The 14,909-nt window shown below is 44.7% G+C and overlaps 1 protein-coding gene across 2 annotated transcripts in view; it reads right to left on the bottom strand.

Moving 5' to 3' along the window:
* Positions 1-443: 443 nt before the first annotated feature.
* The window catches only part of TSPAN15 (tetraspanin 15), a 30,183-nt gene continuing 15,717 nt past the window's right edge, over positions 444-14,909 (bottom strand). For both annotated transcript variants that reach the window (XM_035330206.1, XM_035330207.1), the window contains 7 exons: positions 13,031-13,216; positions 9,817-9,891; positions 8,088-8,183; positions 5,975-6,091; positions 3,272-3,319; positions 1,849-1,965; positions 444-1,365 (listed from right to left, as the gene is read on the bottom strand). In XM_035330206.1, coding sequence (XP_035186097.1) covers positions 1,213-1,365; positions 1,849-1,965; positions 3,272-3,319; positions 5,975-6,091; positions 8,088-8,183; positions 9,817-9,891; positions 13,031-13,216 — 792 coding nt within the window. In that variant the 3' untranslated portion in view covers positions 444-1,212. The remainder of the gene's footprint in view (positions 1,366-1,848; positions 1,966-3,271; positions 3,320-5,974; positions 6,092-8,087; positions 8,184-9,816; positions 9,892-13,030; positions 13,217-14,909) is intronic.

Genomic DNA, 14,909 nt, shown 5'->3' on the forward strand with positions numbered 1-14,909 from the left:
TTTATTCTTTTTTTTTTTTTTTTTTTTTTTTTTTAAGTTTTATTTACGTTTCTCCTGCAGGTCTGGCTGGAAACCCTGCAGAGAAACGCAGAGGGCAAAGAGCAGACCCCAGCGCCCTCGGTGTCGCTGCACGAGGAAGGTAAGGCACAGCACAGAGGTTCAGCCACTTGGTCCGAAGCCGCGGGCAGCCTAGCCAGGATCCCAGCTCGAGGTATCCCTGCCTCAAGACTCAGTGCCCAACAGACAGGCTCTACTTCAGCAAGGATGTAAAAGTCATTTTAAAAAACATCGTTTTGTTTTTTTTTTTTTTTTAAAAAAAAAAAAAAAAAAAAAAAAAACATTTTTTATTTTGACAAGAATCAAATTCGGAAACATTTCAACAAATACAACTCAAAAAAAAATCACCTAGTTAAATTATTAATGAGGAAAAATACAGTACATACAAGACTCAAACATCTCATAAAATTATACCAAACCAGATAGCAATAAGTTGCATTAAAAGCACATCGAGAATTACCTGATTAATTCCACATTGGCGCTTACTAAAAGGCACAAAAGACTGAGCAATGAAAGTGTTCAGCATCACATCCATAATTGTCAGTAGATTGAGATTAGCATAAAAAATTATTCAAGGTGTTTAAATATCCACCATTCAGGTCAGTAAGAAATCTGTCTTCTGCCTTGCAACGAGTAAGAAAATAAAGCTTGATAGGGCTAACATTTAAATACAACACACCAAGGTACAAAAGCTCTCGACAGAAATCTAGCTTCAGATTTTCCCAGCATGAAGTCTTCCTGACCACGTATCACTCAGCAATCATCCAGAAAGATTTAATCGCCAACAAGACCGCCTTCCAGCGGGAGCTGTAACAGGGAGCATTGTTGTCACCCTCCAGGACACCAAAATCACTACCCACCACGGGCACAGCGGGATGGGGCATCACAGAAGGTCGGCGTCTCGAGGGCTCGCAGGCAACCGGAGCGCGCTGCCGAGGGCCTCGCGATAGCTCAGCGCGCACGGAGGGGCAGTAGAAATATTAAGACCACAGGGTAGGGAGAATTCGGACTCTGTTTTTGGTACTACAGTTTCAAAAATACCAAAAAGGAGTTAGAGCTGATTAATTACACCCAGTGTCCGTAATAGCTACAAAGCCAGCACAACCCAGCAGAGGTCGGTGGGCTTCTTCCTCGCTGCACGCCGGGCTCCCGCAGTCAGCCGGGGTAGCACATGCAGCAGCCCGAGGCAGCAAACTCGGGTTGGGATCTCTGCCACCTTTCTTCAAAGAGATTTTCGCTCAGCTTGTGTTCGCTGATGATGTCTTCCACTCGAGTTATGTAAAGCAAAGACAGCAACACCCCGAGGAACTGTAAAACAAAGGGGTAACTCTGAGCAGGGGATCGCCCGCTGCTTGCCTGGGCTTCTACTGCGCGACTTTTACGAATCACGCGCACGTACATCAGGTTTATTGGTACACACATGGTGTAAATACTGACAGAACCTCATGTTGATATTCTTCTCATCGGGATCTTTCCCCTCATAGGGGAAAAAAATGAATCATGTTTGTGAATAGCTGATGTAGCGAAATATTTACCAGCCCTGTGCCTCGGAGCACTACCAAGTCCTAGAGGACACAGATAGGGTGAGGACTTCAAAACCAACCCCAGCAACCCCCCCACAAGCTGCAGTGGATCACAGTAACGCTGCTAAATTACTGGATGCCATCTCAGCTTATCAGTTATGCTAAATTTAAATAAAAATCAAAATGAAATGTAGTAAATGGGGTTTTGCAGACCACGGTGACAAATCAGGCACTCCCATTACTGGGTAACGCACCGGGCTCTCCTTACCTGGGGTAACAATATGCCGAGCAGAATGCCAGCCATGATGCTGTAGTTGTCTAAAAACCAGATGAGCACCGCGTTCGTGCACCCTCGGACGTATATGATGTGCTGGACACTCAGGCGCTGCAAAGTACCAGAGCAGACACTGAACCAGCAGCTGGCGCTGGAGCAAGACGCGGCAACGCGTGGCGCTTCAGAGTTCAGTCACAGTGGGTCTGACTCCTCCACGCCTCTTTAAACCTGCCGAGTTCGGTGGAGGCCTCACCAGCGATCCCTTAGGCTGCTCCCTAGCTGTTCCACACCTGAGCAAGTTATTAAAACCAAAAAAGCCATCTTCTCTTGATACTACTTCCCCAAAAGAAAGGCATCTGATTCCAATTTTAGACCACATGGAAAGGTCAGAAGTCTCCCTTTAGGTTTTACTTCTACTTCTGAGTTGAAAGTACAGCAGTGGAAGAATACACATTGCAGACAGAGTGCTTGGCAGTAGCCTACAGGAAGGTTAGGAACAATTAGGAACACTTAGTTAGCAACAAGACGATTTAAGATCGAGCCCTGCAGGCTGCCCTGCACTGTGGCCCCAACCCACTTGGGCCTGCAAGGAGCCCTAAGCAGGTGAATTGGGTAAAGTTAAGCACATGCTTTAAGTGCTTTGTGCGTTAGGGGCAGGCTGGAGCGTTTAGGTTCTGGAGGCATAAGTCAGTGAATCCAAAGGAAGGCAGGTTGTGCATGAGGATAACCAAGCACTAAGCCAAACTACAACCCATCGGGCCGGCACTGCGGGGCACCAGCTCTGCCAAGCTGGGAGCAGGGAGCTGTGGCAGATCACATTACTGACTTCTGCACTTAATCACTCCATAATTAGCCCAACTGAGCCAGGAACCGCTACTCCAGAGCCTCTAGGGCAACTTCCAAGGGGGAAAACTAAAGAAGGGGGCCACATCCAGCCCCAAGGGACGAGCAGCCTGGCTGCCAGCACAGCCCGGGCAGTCCCTTTCCTCATCCAGGAATAAGTTGTGTCCAAGTATTTTATGTCCCAGTAATGGGTACTTCATTTGTAGGTCTTTAATCCTAAATTGGCTGCAAGGAAACCAACTTTAGTCACGCCACTGTTGAAAAGCACTGAAGTATCTTTCTGTGCACTTGCTGCGCAATTACTCTAATTTTTTTTGTGAGGGGGGCTGGAAAGAACTGCCTCATGCACATCAAACGAGAAGTCATGGAAGGTGCAGAGAAGGGAAGATACCACAAATCGAACAAGATATTTTTATATATTCCAAAGCTATTCCAGGTAAAATCAGTTTAGCAGCTGTTTTAACTTTTTGGTAGATTCAAGGGTGCAGAAGACAATTTTGTAAATGACAAAAATGAATTCAGAAAAGCACAAAAAGCACCTTTACTGTCCCGTGGTGGGTACGGGTTACTTTACCTCTTTGTCAATTGTTTTGTATCCGCACATGGTGTTGACAATGTCTGTCTGAAAAGAAAACAACCAATATAAGTAGAGCAAAGCAAAAACCCGAAGGTCCCAACCACCCCAGGCTGTGCTGCAGCCCCGAGGCCATCCCGCGAGGTGAGCGTGGTGGGGCGGGTGATAAAACCACCCGGGGGGGAAAAGGAAGAAAGTGCTTCCTGGGGGAGAACCGGGAGTTTCTCCCAGTGCCCCCGGGGTCAGACTTGGAGCCCTAAATGGTTTTAAAGAAATCAGCATTGCTGGCATCTCACAAGGTGTCTGAACCCTATCCACCCAGCAAGAAGCGTGGTGTCAGAAACCAGAGCTAGCTAGACAGACACGCAAGCTACCGCTGTTTCCACGGAACAAAGACCCAGTTTTAATTGTAGGGCTTTAATAACTTCAGACACCATATTAAGAAAGGCAGGGATTAAGGCCATCATTCCATCACGATGACAAGTTTAAACTTGGAAATGCCCCGGACCCAAATAACGTCCGATACTACAAACATTCTGCGAACATTTTACGAGACCAAAGTCTGAATGTTTGCATTCGTCGCAGATTACCAAACCATTTTCTGTAGCCTTTTAATATTTTACTTGGGTCCTGAAGCCTAAACACCCTGCCAAGGCTAACAGGAAAATACTGTCCTGAACTTGCAAATCAACTAATTTAAAGCCCACTGGCATCCAATGAAGCCAAAGACACAGAGAAAAATGAGAAGAAGCAAATGAGGAGAATAAGGCAGAGCCAGCTCTACCTTACTGCAATACACAAAAAATTAAGACAAGATGTAGACAAGTGCTGTTGTGTTTTTTTTAAGAACCCAAAAAGCCAGGCTTTCCCTTGAACATGCAACTGGCAGGCAAGCAAGGGTCAGGGCACACCTCCAGAAAACCCCTGCCTATGTCCCAGGTGTGTCTCAAAGGCACGGCGAGGAGCCGTTCGCGGATGCCACGGGCCAGTCGGGGAAGCCAAGGTCGGCAGCACCGGGGGCATCGCCGTATTGCCGTGTTTGCTGCCAGAGACTTCCCATTCTCACAACACTTGAGTCTAACATAAACACGCAGGCCATTAGCAAAATATTTGACAACAAAGAACTTCATTGCATCACTGAATGTTAAACACAAGGCCTGCTAGGGAGACATCGTGGCCTGAGAAACTGTACGCAATGGAGATGAATGCACTAGAAACAGAAGTTTGTATGCTTCTGGGGACTCATTTTTATCTCAGCTACACTTGTGTAAGTCTTTATTAAAGACTTTGATTTGATAATAAATCCTTTAGATTGCCCCCAGCATAAGCATCATCAGAGCCTGGCTCGTCTTACACAAGGCTTTTAGAAAAGGATCAGAATCCAACCCTCCTACATTAACAGGAGTTTTCCATGACTACGAAGCGAATGAGTAATTACAAACCATATCTGCAGTTTTCCAGGACAGAAACCAGACTGTATTTGGAAGCGTTTGTCAAACAAATAAGATTTATGCATCATCTTTTTTTTTTTCTTTAAGGCAGCTGGGCATACAGCCGTGGTGTTAATGTCACCCTGCCCGATACACTCCCGTGCTGCTTACATCTCTCTGACCACGGCACGGCACACCAATGGCTCCGTGGTCCTGCTCCCAGGTGCAGCAAAGCTATGAGCCCTAGCACATTGCAGTGTCTTGCTGAAGTCTACCCTTAAATAAGAAATTTCTGTGTGGTTCGGGGACTTCTCCGTGCCTCTCAATTAACTTCACCAAGCTTAACAGTTTGCAGACAACTCCCAGCTACTCACTCTGTTACAAAATCCATCGATGCACATAAAATAAGGCACACAAACATACCACAGTAATTCCAACAATTCCAAAGGTAGCTTCCATGTAGCAGCAAGAGCCATTGCTTGTTATGGCACTTACCCTCATGGTACTGCTGCATTTCTACACACGTGAATTAACAAAGCGTTTAAAGCAAGGCTTCATTTGAGAGATGTGAGATTCAGAAAAGCAAGCCCTGTAGCTGAACCACCACTAAAAAGCCAGATTGCTCTTTACTGGTCATCTCTGTCTTCCTTTACCATCAACTGAGGGCAAAATCCTGAGCTCTCCTGCCAGCTCCATGCACTTGCGGATGGGTGTGTATTATTTTCAGATACACCATTTCTCAAACACCTGAGACTTAAAACATAACTGTTTAGCTTTGGTTTCTGAGAATAAATCAAAGCGCAGCGCAGATTTAAACAGACTGCTTCTGACCCACAAGAACGTGTAAGCTTATGTGATAAACACCTTTGTGCTATACACATTTCTCAGCAATACCCAGCCGGATTACTGAGATCACTATTGCATTTTTCTTTTTTAATTAAACACTCGTGCTTGACAATGAAAAGACTGCGCCTAACAGGCACCAGCGGGCCATCCATCACTAGCTCTCCGTCAAAACGGGTACAGGAGACAAGCTGCTAGGTGTTCCACATGAAAAGGAGACGTGGATTTGCTTCTCCAAGACGTGCCAACACCAGCAGAGGGCACGTTCGGGTGACACCTCTCCTCACTGCCAACTGCTGGCCCCCAGGGAGACGGGAACTCCAGCCCAATCCCTGCTTGTGGACCCCTGCCGGGCAGGGCTGACCAGCTATTTTACATAGCCCTGGTGCAGCCAGGCCACCAGCTCGGAGGATGGTGCCCCCGGGCTCACCTTGTTTCTGACACAGCACGTGTAAGGCACTCCACAGGCCAGCGGTCCCGGTGCCCCACAGCTGTGGTACGCGTTTTTTGACCAGTCTCTGTAGTCCTCCCCACCGCAACACTTAAACTGGGAAAATGACACAAAAGACAAAGGAAAAGAGTCAGATTTTAACAGCAGCTCTTCTAGTAACTGGAGGAAAAAATAAATAAATAAATAAGAAATAAAACGGTTTTAAGGGCACCAAGGAACGCGGCAGCTACCTAGCAATTCCGTTTTTTCATCAGAAAGGCATATGTAGACATATTAATGAAGTGTGGTTATGTATGCAAATAAAGAAAGGAAAAATGTATTTCGGATCAGATCAAGCAACAAACCTTTAAACCTCCTGAATGTTTTCAGGATCAGCTGAGCTACAGGGATTGGTGAAAAGTGAAAAAGGAGTCTGGTCCCAAGGAGAAAAGTTGTTTAATAATGTATCTTGTATAAAATCACATCCAAAAGAATGCTTCCATGTTCAGGACAAACAAAAAGGGCAGAAAGAGACCAAACTGGTATCTAAAATTTGTGAGAGTGGCTTGGCCGAGGCCAGCATAACTCAGCATGGGCAATCAATTCAAGTGCATCTCCAAGTGCTGACCACTACTTTACAGCAGCCAACAGGGCAGGGAGGGTGCAAGATGCCAGAGGCTCTCGCTCCTAAACAGCACAAATATTGCTCCTGCACCAAAGAAACACAACTGAAAAGAATTCAGGACATACGTAGCGTTCCTCTGTCACTCATCAGGTGCCAGAGGAAAGCACCTGGTGCTAAGTTCCACCTCCAACCTTCTCCAGGCTGAAAAACTTTCTTTTCAGGTCTGGACATCATTGAAAAATGTTTTTACATTCACCTCAGCTCATCTACAGCTGTAATGCAGTCCTTCAAATTTTTAAGGATTTTGATATTTCTAAATGTCTCTAAAAGACAACAGTGTTGATATAAGGCATTAAAAAAAATCACCCAAATATTTCAGGTATAGTTTAGTTAGTAGAACTGAGAGCTGGCAAAAAAATACTGTAAGTTTACACCAGCTTAATAGAAATGTTCCCTTCCTTTAAAACATAAAGTAAACAGCAGCAGTTTATTTAATCACCAACATTTATACTCGCTGCATATATATAAAATTTTGGGCAGTGCACGGAAACTTTAAAGCATTATGAAGTATTATGACAAAATTTCCTCGGGATGATTTGTTTTTGACAGACTTTCTGCACTAACTTTGTTTTTTTGAAGCAGGCTGCCATTTCCATAACGATGTCATAAAACATACATACCATTTACTAAGTTAACTTTTTGTATTTTATTATTATTATTATTATTTGGCGTGGTCACTGGCATCACTGTGGCTCTGTAAGCACATTTCTGAATATTTTTTGCTTCTTCTATAGTCTCCAAACTGTAGGTCAGAACTCTTCAGTAAGCCAATAAACATTTCAACACAGCAATGTGAAAAAAAAAAAGGCTATGAGTCAACTACAAGTGCCATTAAGTAATGCTCAGCTGTGCCCAGCACAACTTCTGATTTTTAATTACAGGTATATACGCTTCCATGGGGATTTCATTTGAATAAACCACTTTATTAAAGAGCTTGCTATGTGCCCTTGAGTGAAAATAGAGTTGACCAGCTTAAAAGAGCTGAACTGCCACCCAGTTTCTTCTTATCCAGCGCTTCCCGTTAACTAGATGTTGTTGAATGTCTTAGACCAGTCATCAGAAGCACTAAGAACAAGAACTTGGGTGGAATTTAAGCTGAATTTGTCCAAATCTGGCCTGGGGCCCATGTAAGCTTAAATATTTGCAGGATCTGGCCTCGATCATCAGTCACACCTACCAAGGCGAGAGCTGTGCTTTGCCCTCCCTTCTTGCAGTGATTTAGGGAGCTTTGGATGCCAGCTGGGACGCTGGAGGAGCCCTGCCCACAGCCACGCCGTAACAGATGACACACGAGACCTTGTCAATATGAATTTGATTACAACATCACTGGAAAAACTTAACGCTGTCACTGAGGACCCAGCACATCTTGGCATTGCTTGGAACTGGGTTAGTCCCAGGAAAAAAAAAATAATAATAAAATAAGCAAACCTGTTTCTGAACTGAATCCATGATGTTCTTGAAGTCCAAATCATCGTAGTAATTCTCAATTCCTCTTCTAATATTATCGTTCAAAAATTTGATTGTCTAGAAGGCAAAAGTAAAGCACGATTCATCAGTTAGAAATGCTGAAAATTAAAGAACAGGTTTAAGTGCCAAATGCACCTGACAAGCAGAAAAGAATAGCCTTTTTTATTTTTATTTAAATAATAATAATAAAGTTATCACCTCAGCAATTACAACTAACAAGGTATTTTGCAGGAGTATCCTACCTATCAAAGAATGAACAACAGCAGACATCAGCTACTCTTCTGCCATCTTTAATTAGCATCTCGTTTAGACTCGACATCATAGGATACACTTTGTCCTCCCACCAGGCTCAGGAGGAGCAGTGAACAGCCAGCTCAGCTCTGAATAATTTATACATCTGCATCACTGCAACTACTGCTTTGGTTGTAAGGGGCAGAATCATCGATATTACACAATAGGTTTTAGTCCAAATCACAGCTGAAATAAACAAGGGCACCAAATGTACATGAAGAAAAGAGGACAAGCAGGGCCCTGCGAAGCCCAGTTGTAACACATTCAAACAGTGCTCGTGCAGTGTGGCAGATGGGCAAACTGCACACAGGCACACAAATACCAACAACGCTTTCCTTGTCAATACGAGCCACTGAAAGATATTTCTTAGAATAAGCATGACTCAAAGAAAAGAAATAGACTGTCCCAGATCTGAGAAGGAAATAGAGAAAGAAATGGAAAAAGACAATGGGATGTGTGAAACAATCGCTATTTAAATGGAGGCTCTTAGTGTAAGCATTTCTTAAATACTTCCTTCTCCTCCCCATCCTAACCCCAACTTGTCCATTAACCTCATAAACCAAACAAAAAACCCTATCCCCTGTGCATAGCTGCCCTGCTCAGACAGCCAATAATCGCGTCAGGAAACCGCTTAACGCGCAGAAAGCCAACAACGCTCTGTCTGTGTGGGGAAGTCAATAGCTATTCTCCCTCACCCTCTCAGAAATACCACAGTTGGTATTTACTTAATTTTCTGACAACCGAATTCTCTGTGTCCTGTGATGCCCCCTCCTACGTTGTTGAGGCTGATCTGCTCCATTCAGATGAGCCGGGTGCTCCCACCACTACTCACAAGAAGTTTGCTTTAAAACCCTTCCAACAAAAAATAGTCTGCTGCTTTCCATTAGAAAAATACAGGTTTTTGTATATATATATGGTTATAGTAAGCTTGTAAACGGTGTGGTCTCCTACAGAAATGAGTTATGTTGCTCATGGATGTGGGCAAGGAAGAGGTGTCCCTTATGCAAGGTAAAACATTTTGGCCAGTAAAAAACAACTTAAGTCTCCAAATCCAGCTGGAAACTCCCTGAAAGAGCAATCTGAGACACAGAGGTATAACTAGAAGAAAGCATGCTGTAATACCTTAAAAGCTGGAAAGTCATTTTGCCTGTTAGTTAGTTAACAGATTAAGTTAACAGATTTTCTCCAAATTCTTTAACCTGCAACTAATTTCCAGAGCTGATGACCAGCTCCACCCCTCCATAACCTGACAGGCCCTGAGAAGCCCGGACTTGCCTTCAGGCCCCCGTCAGCTCGTGCTCAGGTGACAAACGTGGTGCCTTGTATGTGTTCGGTAGCAAAGCCAGAACTTCACCGAGTGCCAACACCAGCGAGTAAAGCCTCAGCTCACGCTGCTCACCTGGTTTCTGAAGATCAGTGCCACAACTCCACCCGTCAGCTCGATCAGCAAACAGAGACCAAGGATGTACATGAACTGCAGGAAAACAACAGCAAGTGAGGTCTTAAGCAGAACAAATCACAATGACTCTTTCAATTACTCTCCTTAAAGTCTATAGCATTCAATCGCCAGCATAGCTGGCTTTCTGGAAACGAGATGTTTTTAAAGAAAGATAGAATTTGTTGTTGTTCTTATAAAAATTGCTCATGTCACAAGAAAGACTTTTTTCTTCACTTGAGCGATTCTGTATTTTTTTTCCCAACTGGCAAACATTATTTTACTGCTCTGAATGCAATCCAGACCAATAGATGCATTTATCATGCCAAGACACTTTTCCCTATAAGAGCAGCCTGGTTCATAGCAAAGTATATACCTGAACTGCTACAAAATACACAGGACATTAGGTTTTGACACTTCCAGCAAAGATAGCACCTAGCTGTTTTCATTTCTTGAGTAAAGAAGTCTTTTAAAATAATCCAAACCATTTTATATGAATTTGCCAGTCTTAAATCAAAGCCAAATTCTGGCCTTGGTACATTTCAATGCTTTGCAGGGGGGTTGGACCCGATGACCTTTTGAGGCCCCTTCAGTTCTGTGATTCTGTATTGTTTCAGAAGTGAAGCCAGCAACTTGACTGTAGAACCTTCAACGTGTGCACTTGCTGTGCTCTGTGGTAAGAAAAATGGTATCAGCTAGCTCTCTATTTATTTACTTGTGTCCTCTGAGGCCAGGACAGTGTGTAAAACCCCATCTATACACACATATTCCCATATACGTTGGCACACAGCCGCAACACAGGTATCTGTGACTACTTATCACAGCACATCCAACACCTGAATATGAAAAAAATACCAAGAAATCCATACCAACACCACCAAATTACAGAAACGTGCCAGGACTTGAAATGTTTTTCCCATCCAGAGGATTCTCTAGGTATAAAAGATCTGTTATGTGGATTTAGGTCTGCTTCCTAACTGCAAAATTCACCGGGAAAGAGATTTTACGACCTCGGATCTGAAAATAATCTTTAACACTCTTAGAGCCTGGTTACCCTCAGGAGGAGGAGGTTGCTCCCGTTCGGTATCATTTAGATGGACACCCAGCAACACCACGGGTGCCCCTGCTGTTCTGCTCACTAACGAGCTCCTTAACGAAGCCGGGTGACTTCTGCTGCAGCCCTCCCTGTTGCGAATCCCTGGGCAGATGCAGGACTCGTCCCTGCAGTGCTGGCTCCACCCCATGCGGGTTTAATGCCTGGCCCGTCGATACCTGGAATCAGTGTCATGAATTTCCTGGACAGATGGGTATCTTGCTGGGTTTTTCTGCTAATATGGAGTCAGTCTGAGAAACAGACAGCAGGGAGCTCGTTTGCTTGAGTGCCCTACCAGACTTCCACCACCACATGAACAGAAAATGCCCTCTGCATCAGATGGGGAAACAAAACCAGGCTGAGAACTGAGGAAACCGCTCCCAGCTGAGGACAGACTCTCAGCCATTTCTCTTTCCCTTTGGGGATGACGACACAACGCCTCTCAGCCAGGTTCCAGCATAATTCCAACATTCAGCATTACCTCTTGCTTTGGCCTAGGTAGCATACCACGTATTTAGCATTTCTTCAGAAATTTACTCCTTTGAGGCACTGGAGATCAGAGCTGCGTCCGTCCCACTTCTCCCTCAGGACAGACCCCTGTCTGAGCCCGAGGGAGGCCCTGAGGTGCCACACAGCTCCCTAACAAGCCCCATTTCTCCATCTTCCCCCCCTTCACACCCCAGCCGAGGGCAGCCAGACCTCAGCCACCTGGTCCACATCAGCCCTGCGGCTTCTCTCTCTGGTGGCTTCCTCCGGATCGAAAGGAGAAGCTTTTGGAAGAACCACCAGCGACCAACTAACCTCTGCACTTTGAGCCTTCCCCATCCGCCCACCGTACAGGCTCGCGGCTTCATGGCTTTAAGAAACTCCCTGTGTTCACAGAGGGAAGTTGCAGCCAGACTCTGTGGGCTTTTTGGCCGAGTGGCAGTGCTAATTCCTCCCAAACACAATTCCTCCGCAGCGGGACACGTACTTAGGGCATTACCAGACCAGAAACAGAGCGGGTGCCGTGGTGCCAGGCTAACGTCAAAGGCTATGTCAACAGCTGAGTTTGCACAACATCCACGGGGACCGATAATAATTCACACTCCTGCTTGTTTTCCATAAAGCCCTTGACAGGCCCAAAGCTGCTTTTCTCAGAGGCAGGCCCTGACCCCGTCGTATCCCTGGCCAGATGAAATGTTTCTGCTCCCTGATGCGGTTTGCAGCATTTTCAGACGGGGCACGCAAATTCCTGGAACAAGCTACCATCAACCTAGCCCTGCTTTTAAGCACCAAACATCTTTCCGTATTTTTATCTCACTCGCTGTATGTCTAACAGGAGCTTTCTTAAAAGAGCAGGCTGGCTTCTTCTATCCAAAGCAGCTGATCACAGGCAATCTGGGTTTTACCACCAAAAGGTTTAAAAAGAAGCTATTTTTATAGTGCTGTTAAAACATCTCAGTGCTGGGATGGCCTCCTCTTCCTCTCGTCAGCCCCCACCATCCTTGCAGACCTCTTGGTCTCCCTCCCCAGCTGCTGCAAGCCTGCAGACCCCTTCTGTGCTCTGACAGCACCCCCTGACAGCTCCGGCTCTGTGGTTTAGGTGATGTTTAATCTCTTAATCCTTCCTCTGTCGTTTACTATTTTACCTCTAGCACTCGTCCTGGTTCCCTTACACAGACACCTCCTGCCTTGATTCCACTCCACTTTCAACAAAGTCACAACTGGATATATTTTAAAGACAGCAAATTAATCATCAGGAGGAATCAAAGCCCACCTATGAAACAAAATGCCCTAGGAGCAGGCTATCGCAAAGCTGTGACTCCCCAGTCCTCGGAACTTGTGTCTGCTTTGGACTGCTATTATTCATCAGTGTCTGCAAGCGGTGATGGGGGAGCCCATGCAGCAGTGAGAACTGCTTCCTACACGAGACTCTTCGGATCACAAGACTTCTACAGACAACAGCCGGAGGAGCAAACAAAATTAGAATATTTTTCAGTGCAGCATAGATAGGGCTACAGGTTTAAATTCTCCTGGCACTAAAAGGAAAAGCAATAAGCTCTTAATATTATTAAGAAAAACAAACAAAAAGCCACCACTCACCGCTTGAAGAAGGCATAAATTGTCTCTTAAAGAAGCCACTACGCCCACTAGAGATACAAAGAACATTATAACGCCCAGAAGTATTAAAATAATTGCTGGGGCTAGAAAGGCACTTTCCAGGGTTTTGTACTTCTGTCTTTCAACTTCTGCATAAATCCCAACTGCAAGGACAAGGGCTCCGATCACCTGGAAGAAAAAAAAACAGAACACAGATGTTAAGCTTTCTCCCAATAAACACAGAGACGACATTTTACAAGTACACACGAGCTTGTGACCACTCACTTCAGAATTATAACCTGTGAAACACTTAAATCAGAAGTTTGAATAATAATTAAAAAAAAAAAAAAAAAAAAAAAAAAACGACTCAAAGTCTAAAGCAGAAAAAAGCTGGGTTAGCAGAACCTGAGATTTGTCCATTTCCAGAAAAAATATATTTAATAACATTTTAACGTTCTGGAATTCAAGCAGTTACATATGCTTCAATGTGTTTAAAATGCAATTTATTACTCATCTGACATCACATCTATTACTCACACTACCAAATGGCATGGCATTAATTCTCCTCCTTTGCGTGTCTTTCTTCCCCTGCCTGTGTATGCAGATGGATACACGTGCCCCTAAAATGTCATAATTCCTGGCCGGTCTGCAACCAGCAGCTCGTATGTTCCTTTTTTTTTTCGCTACCCAGCCCAGCTCCTGGTGTATTTAGCGTCACTGAACACGGCCAGGTGTATCCTGCATCCCCACTCCTCCTGCCATCACGGGAAACGGGCCCAAATAAAGGGAAAAACGGCACGTTTGGGATGAGGTCACCTTCCTGAGCAACTGCCGGACAGAGCTGGCAAGCAAAGCAAGAAGCATTTTGTATAACAATTCAAAGGTATTCCAATCAAAATAATTATGGCTGAGTCAAAATCATTCGGTATTAATCCCATTGCACGCTGCAAGTTGATTTAAACGATGCTGAATTTGGAAGGAAAAAGCAGAGTAAGTCTGCAGTACTCAGTCAGGAACACTGCAGGGGAAAAACTGCAACCCAAAGAGTCAGGCAAATCCTTGGGGAAATCCCACATAGCCCCGAGCATCAAACCCAGCATTTTGGCCATCGGATAAATAGCAGTCAGCTCTCCTGCCCTGACTCGGCCGCAAGCTCCACGAGCCTGCTGCCCGCACGCAGACAGTCGGTGATCACACGAGGCTTTTCGATACGGCGCAGAAAATCCCAGCCCCGGCTCTGGGCAGACACGCAAGTTGCTCGGCTGCAAGATCGTGAGCCCAACCGTCGAAATATTTTTTCTTTATTAAGTGTTTTTAAATGAATAACTTCCTGGAAACACTTGATTTTCTACAGAAGGATAAGCCCAAAGGGCTATGTGAGGAATGCCACCAGACTGTCATTTAAAAAAATATCTCAAAAGGGCTTTCACCTGTAAAAATAGGTGTATGGGAGTAGTTAAAAGGCAACTTACAATCTGGCACAGCCAAATTCAAAGCAGCTCCTCCCCTGACAAATTTAGAAGCTGCAAGATTATGGACGACAGAAGGGAAAACAGCGGACAAACAGCAGGTACACACACCTAGCCTTTATAGGATTTGACCTTTTCTGCTGTAAAACTTAATGGGTATTACATTACTACGTGGTCACTTCACAGTGTTAGCTAGGATCTTTAAAAAATCCCAACGACTGAGGAATACATTACAAAATATTATTCAAGCAGAAAACAATACAAACAACTTACCTGGAAATCTTTAAATATAGAAATATCAGTTGAGGCAGTCTCAGAAGCATACAAAAATAATTACAGAGTTTAAAACTTGCCAAGCGCCTTTGCTTCGCACCGAAACACCACACTGGTAGTGCTCTGCTGAAATGCTGGCA

This window comes from Oxyura jamaicensis, chromosome 6 (assembly GCF_011077185.1).
Source record: "Oxyura jamaicensis isolate SHBP4307 breed ruddy duck chromosome 6, BPBGC_Ojam_1.0, whole genome shotgun sequence".
NCBI classification, from domain to species: Eukaryota; Metazoa; Chordata; class Aves; order Anseriformes; family Anatidae; genus Oxyura; species Oxyura jamaicensis.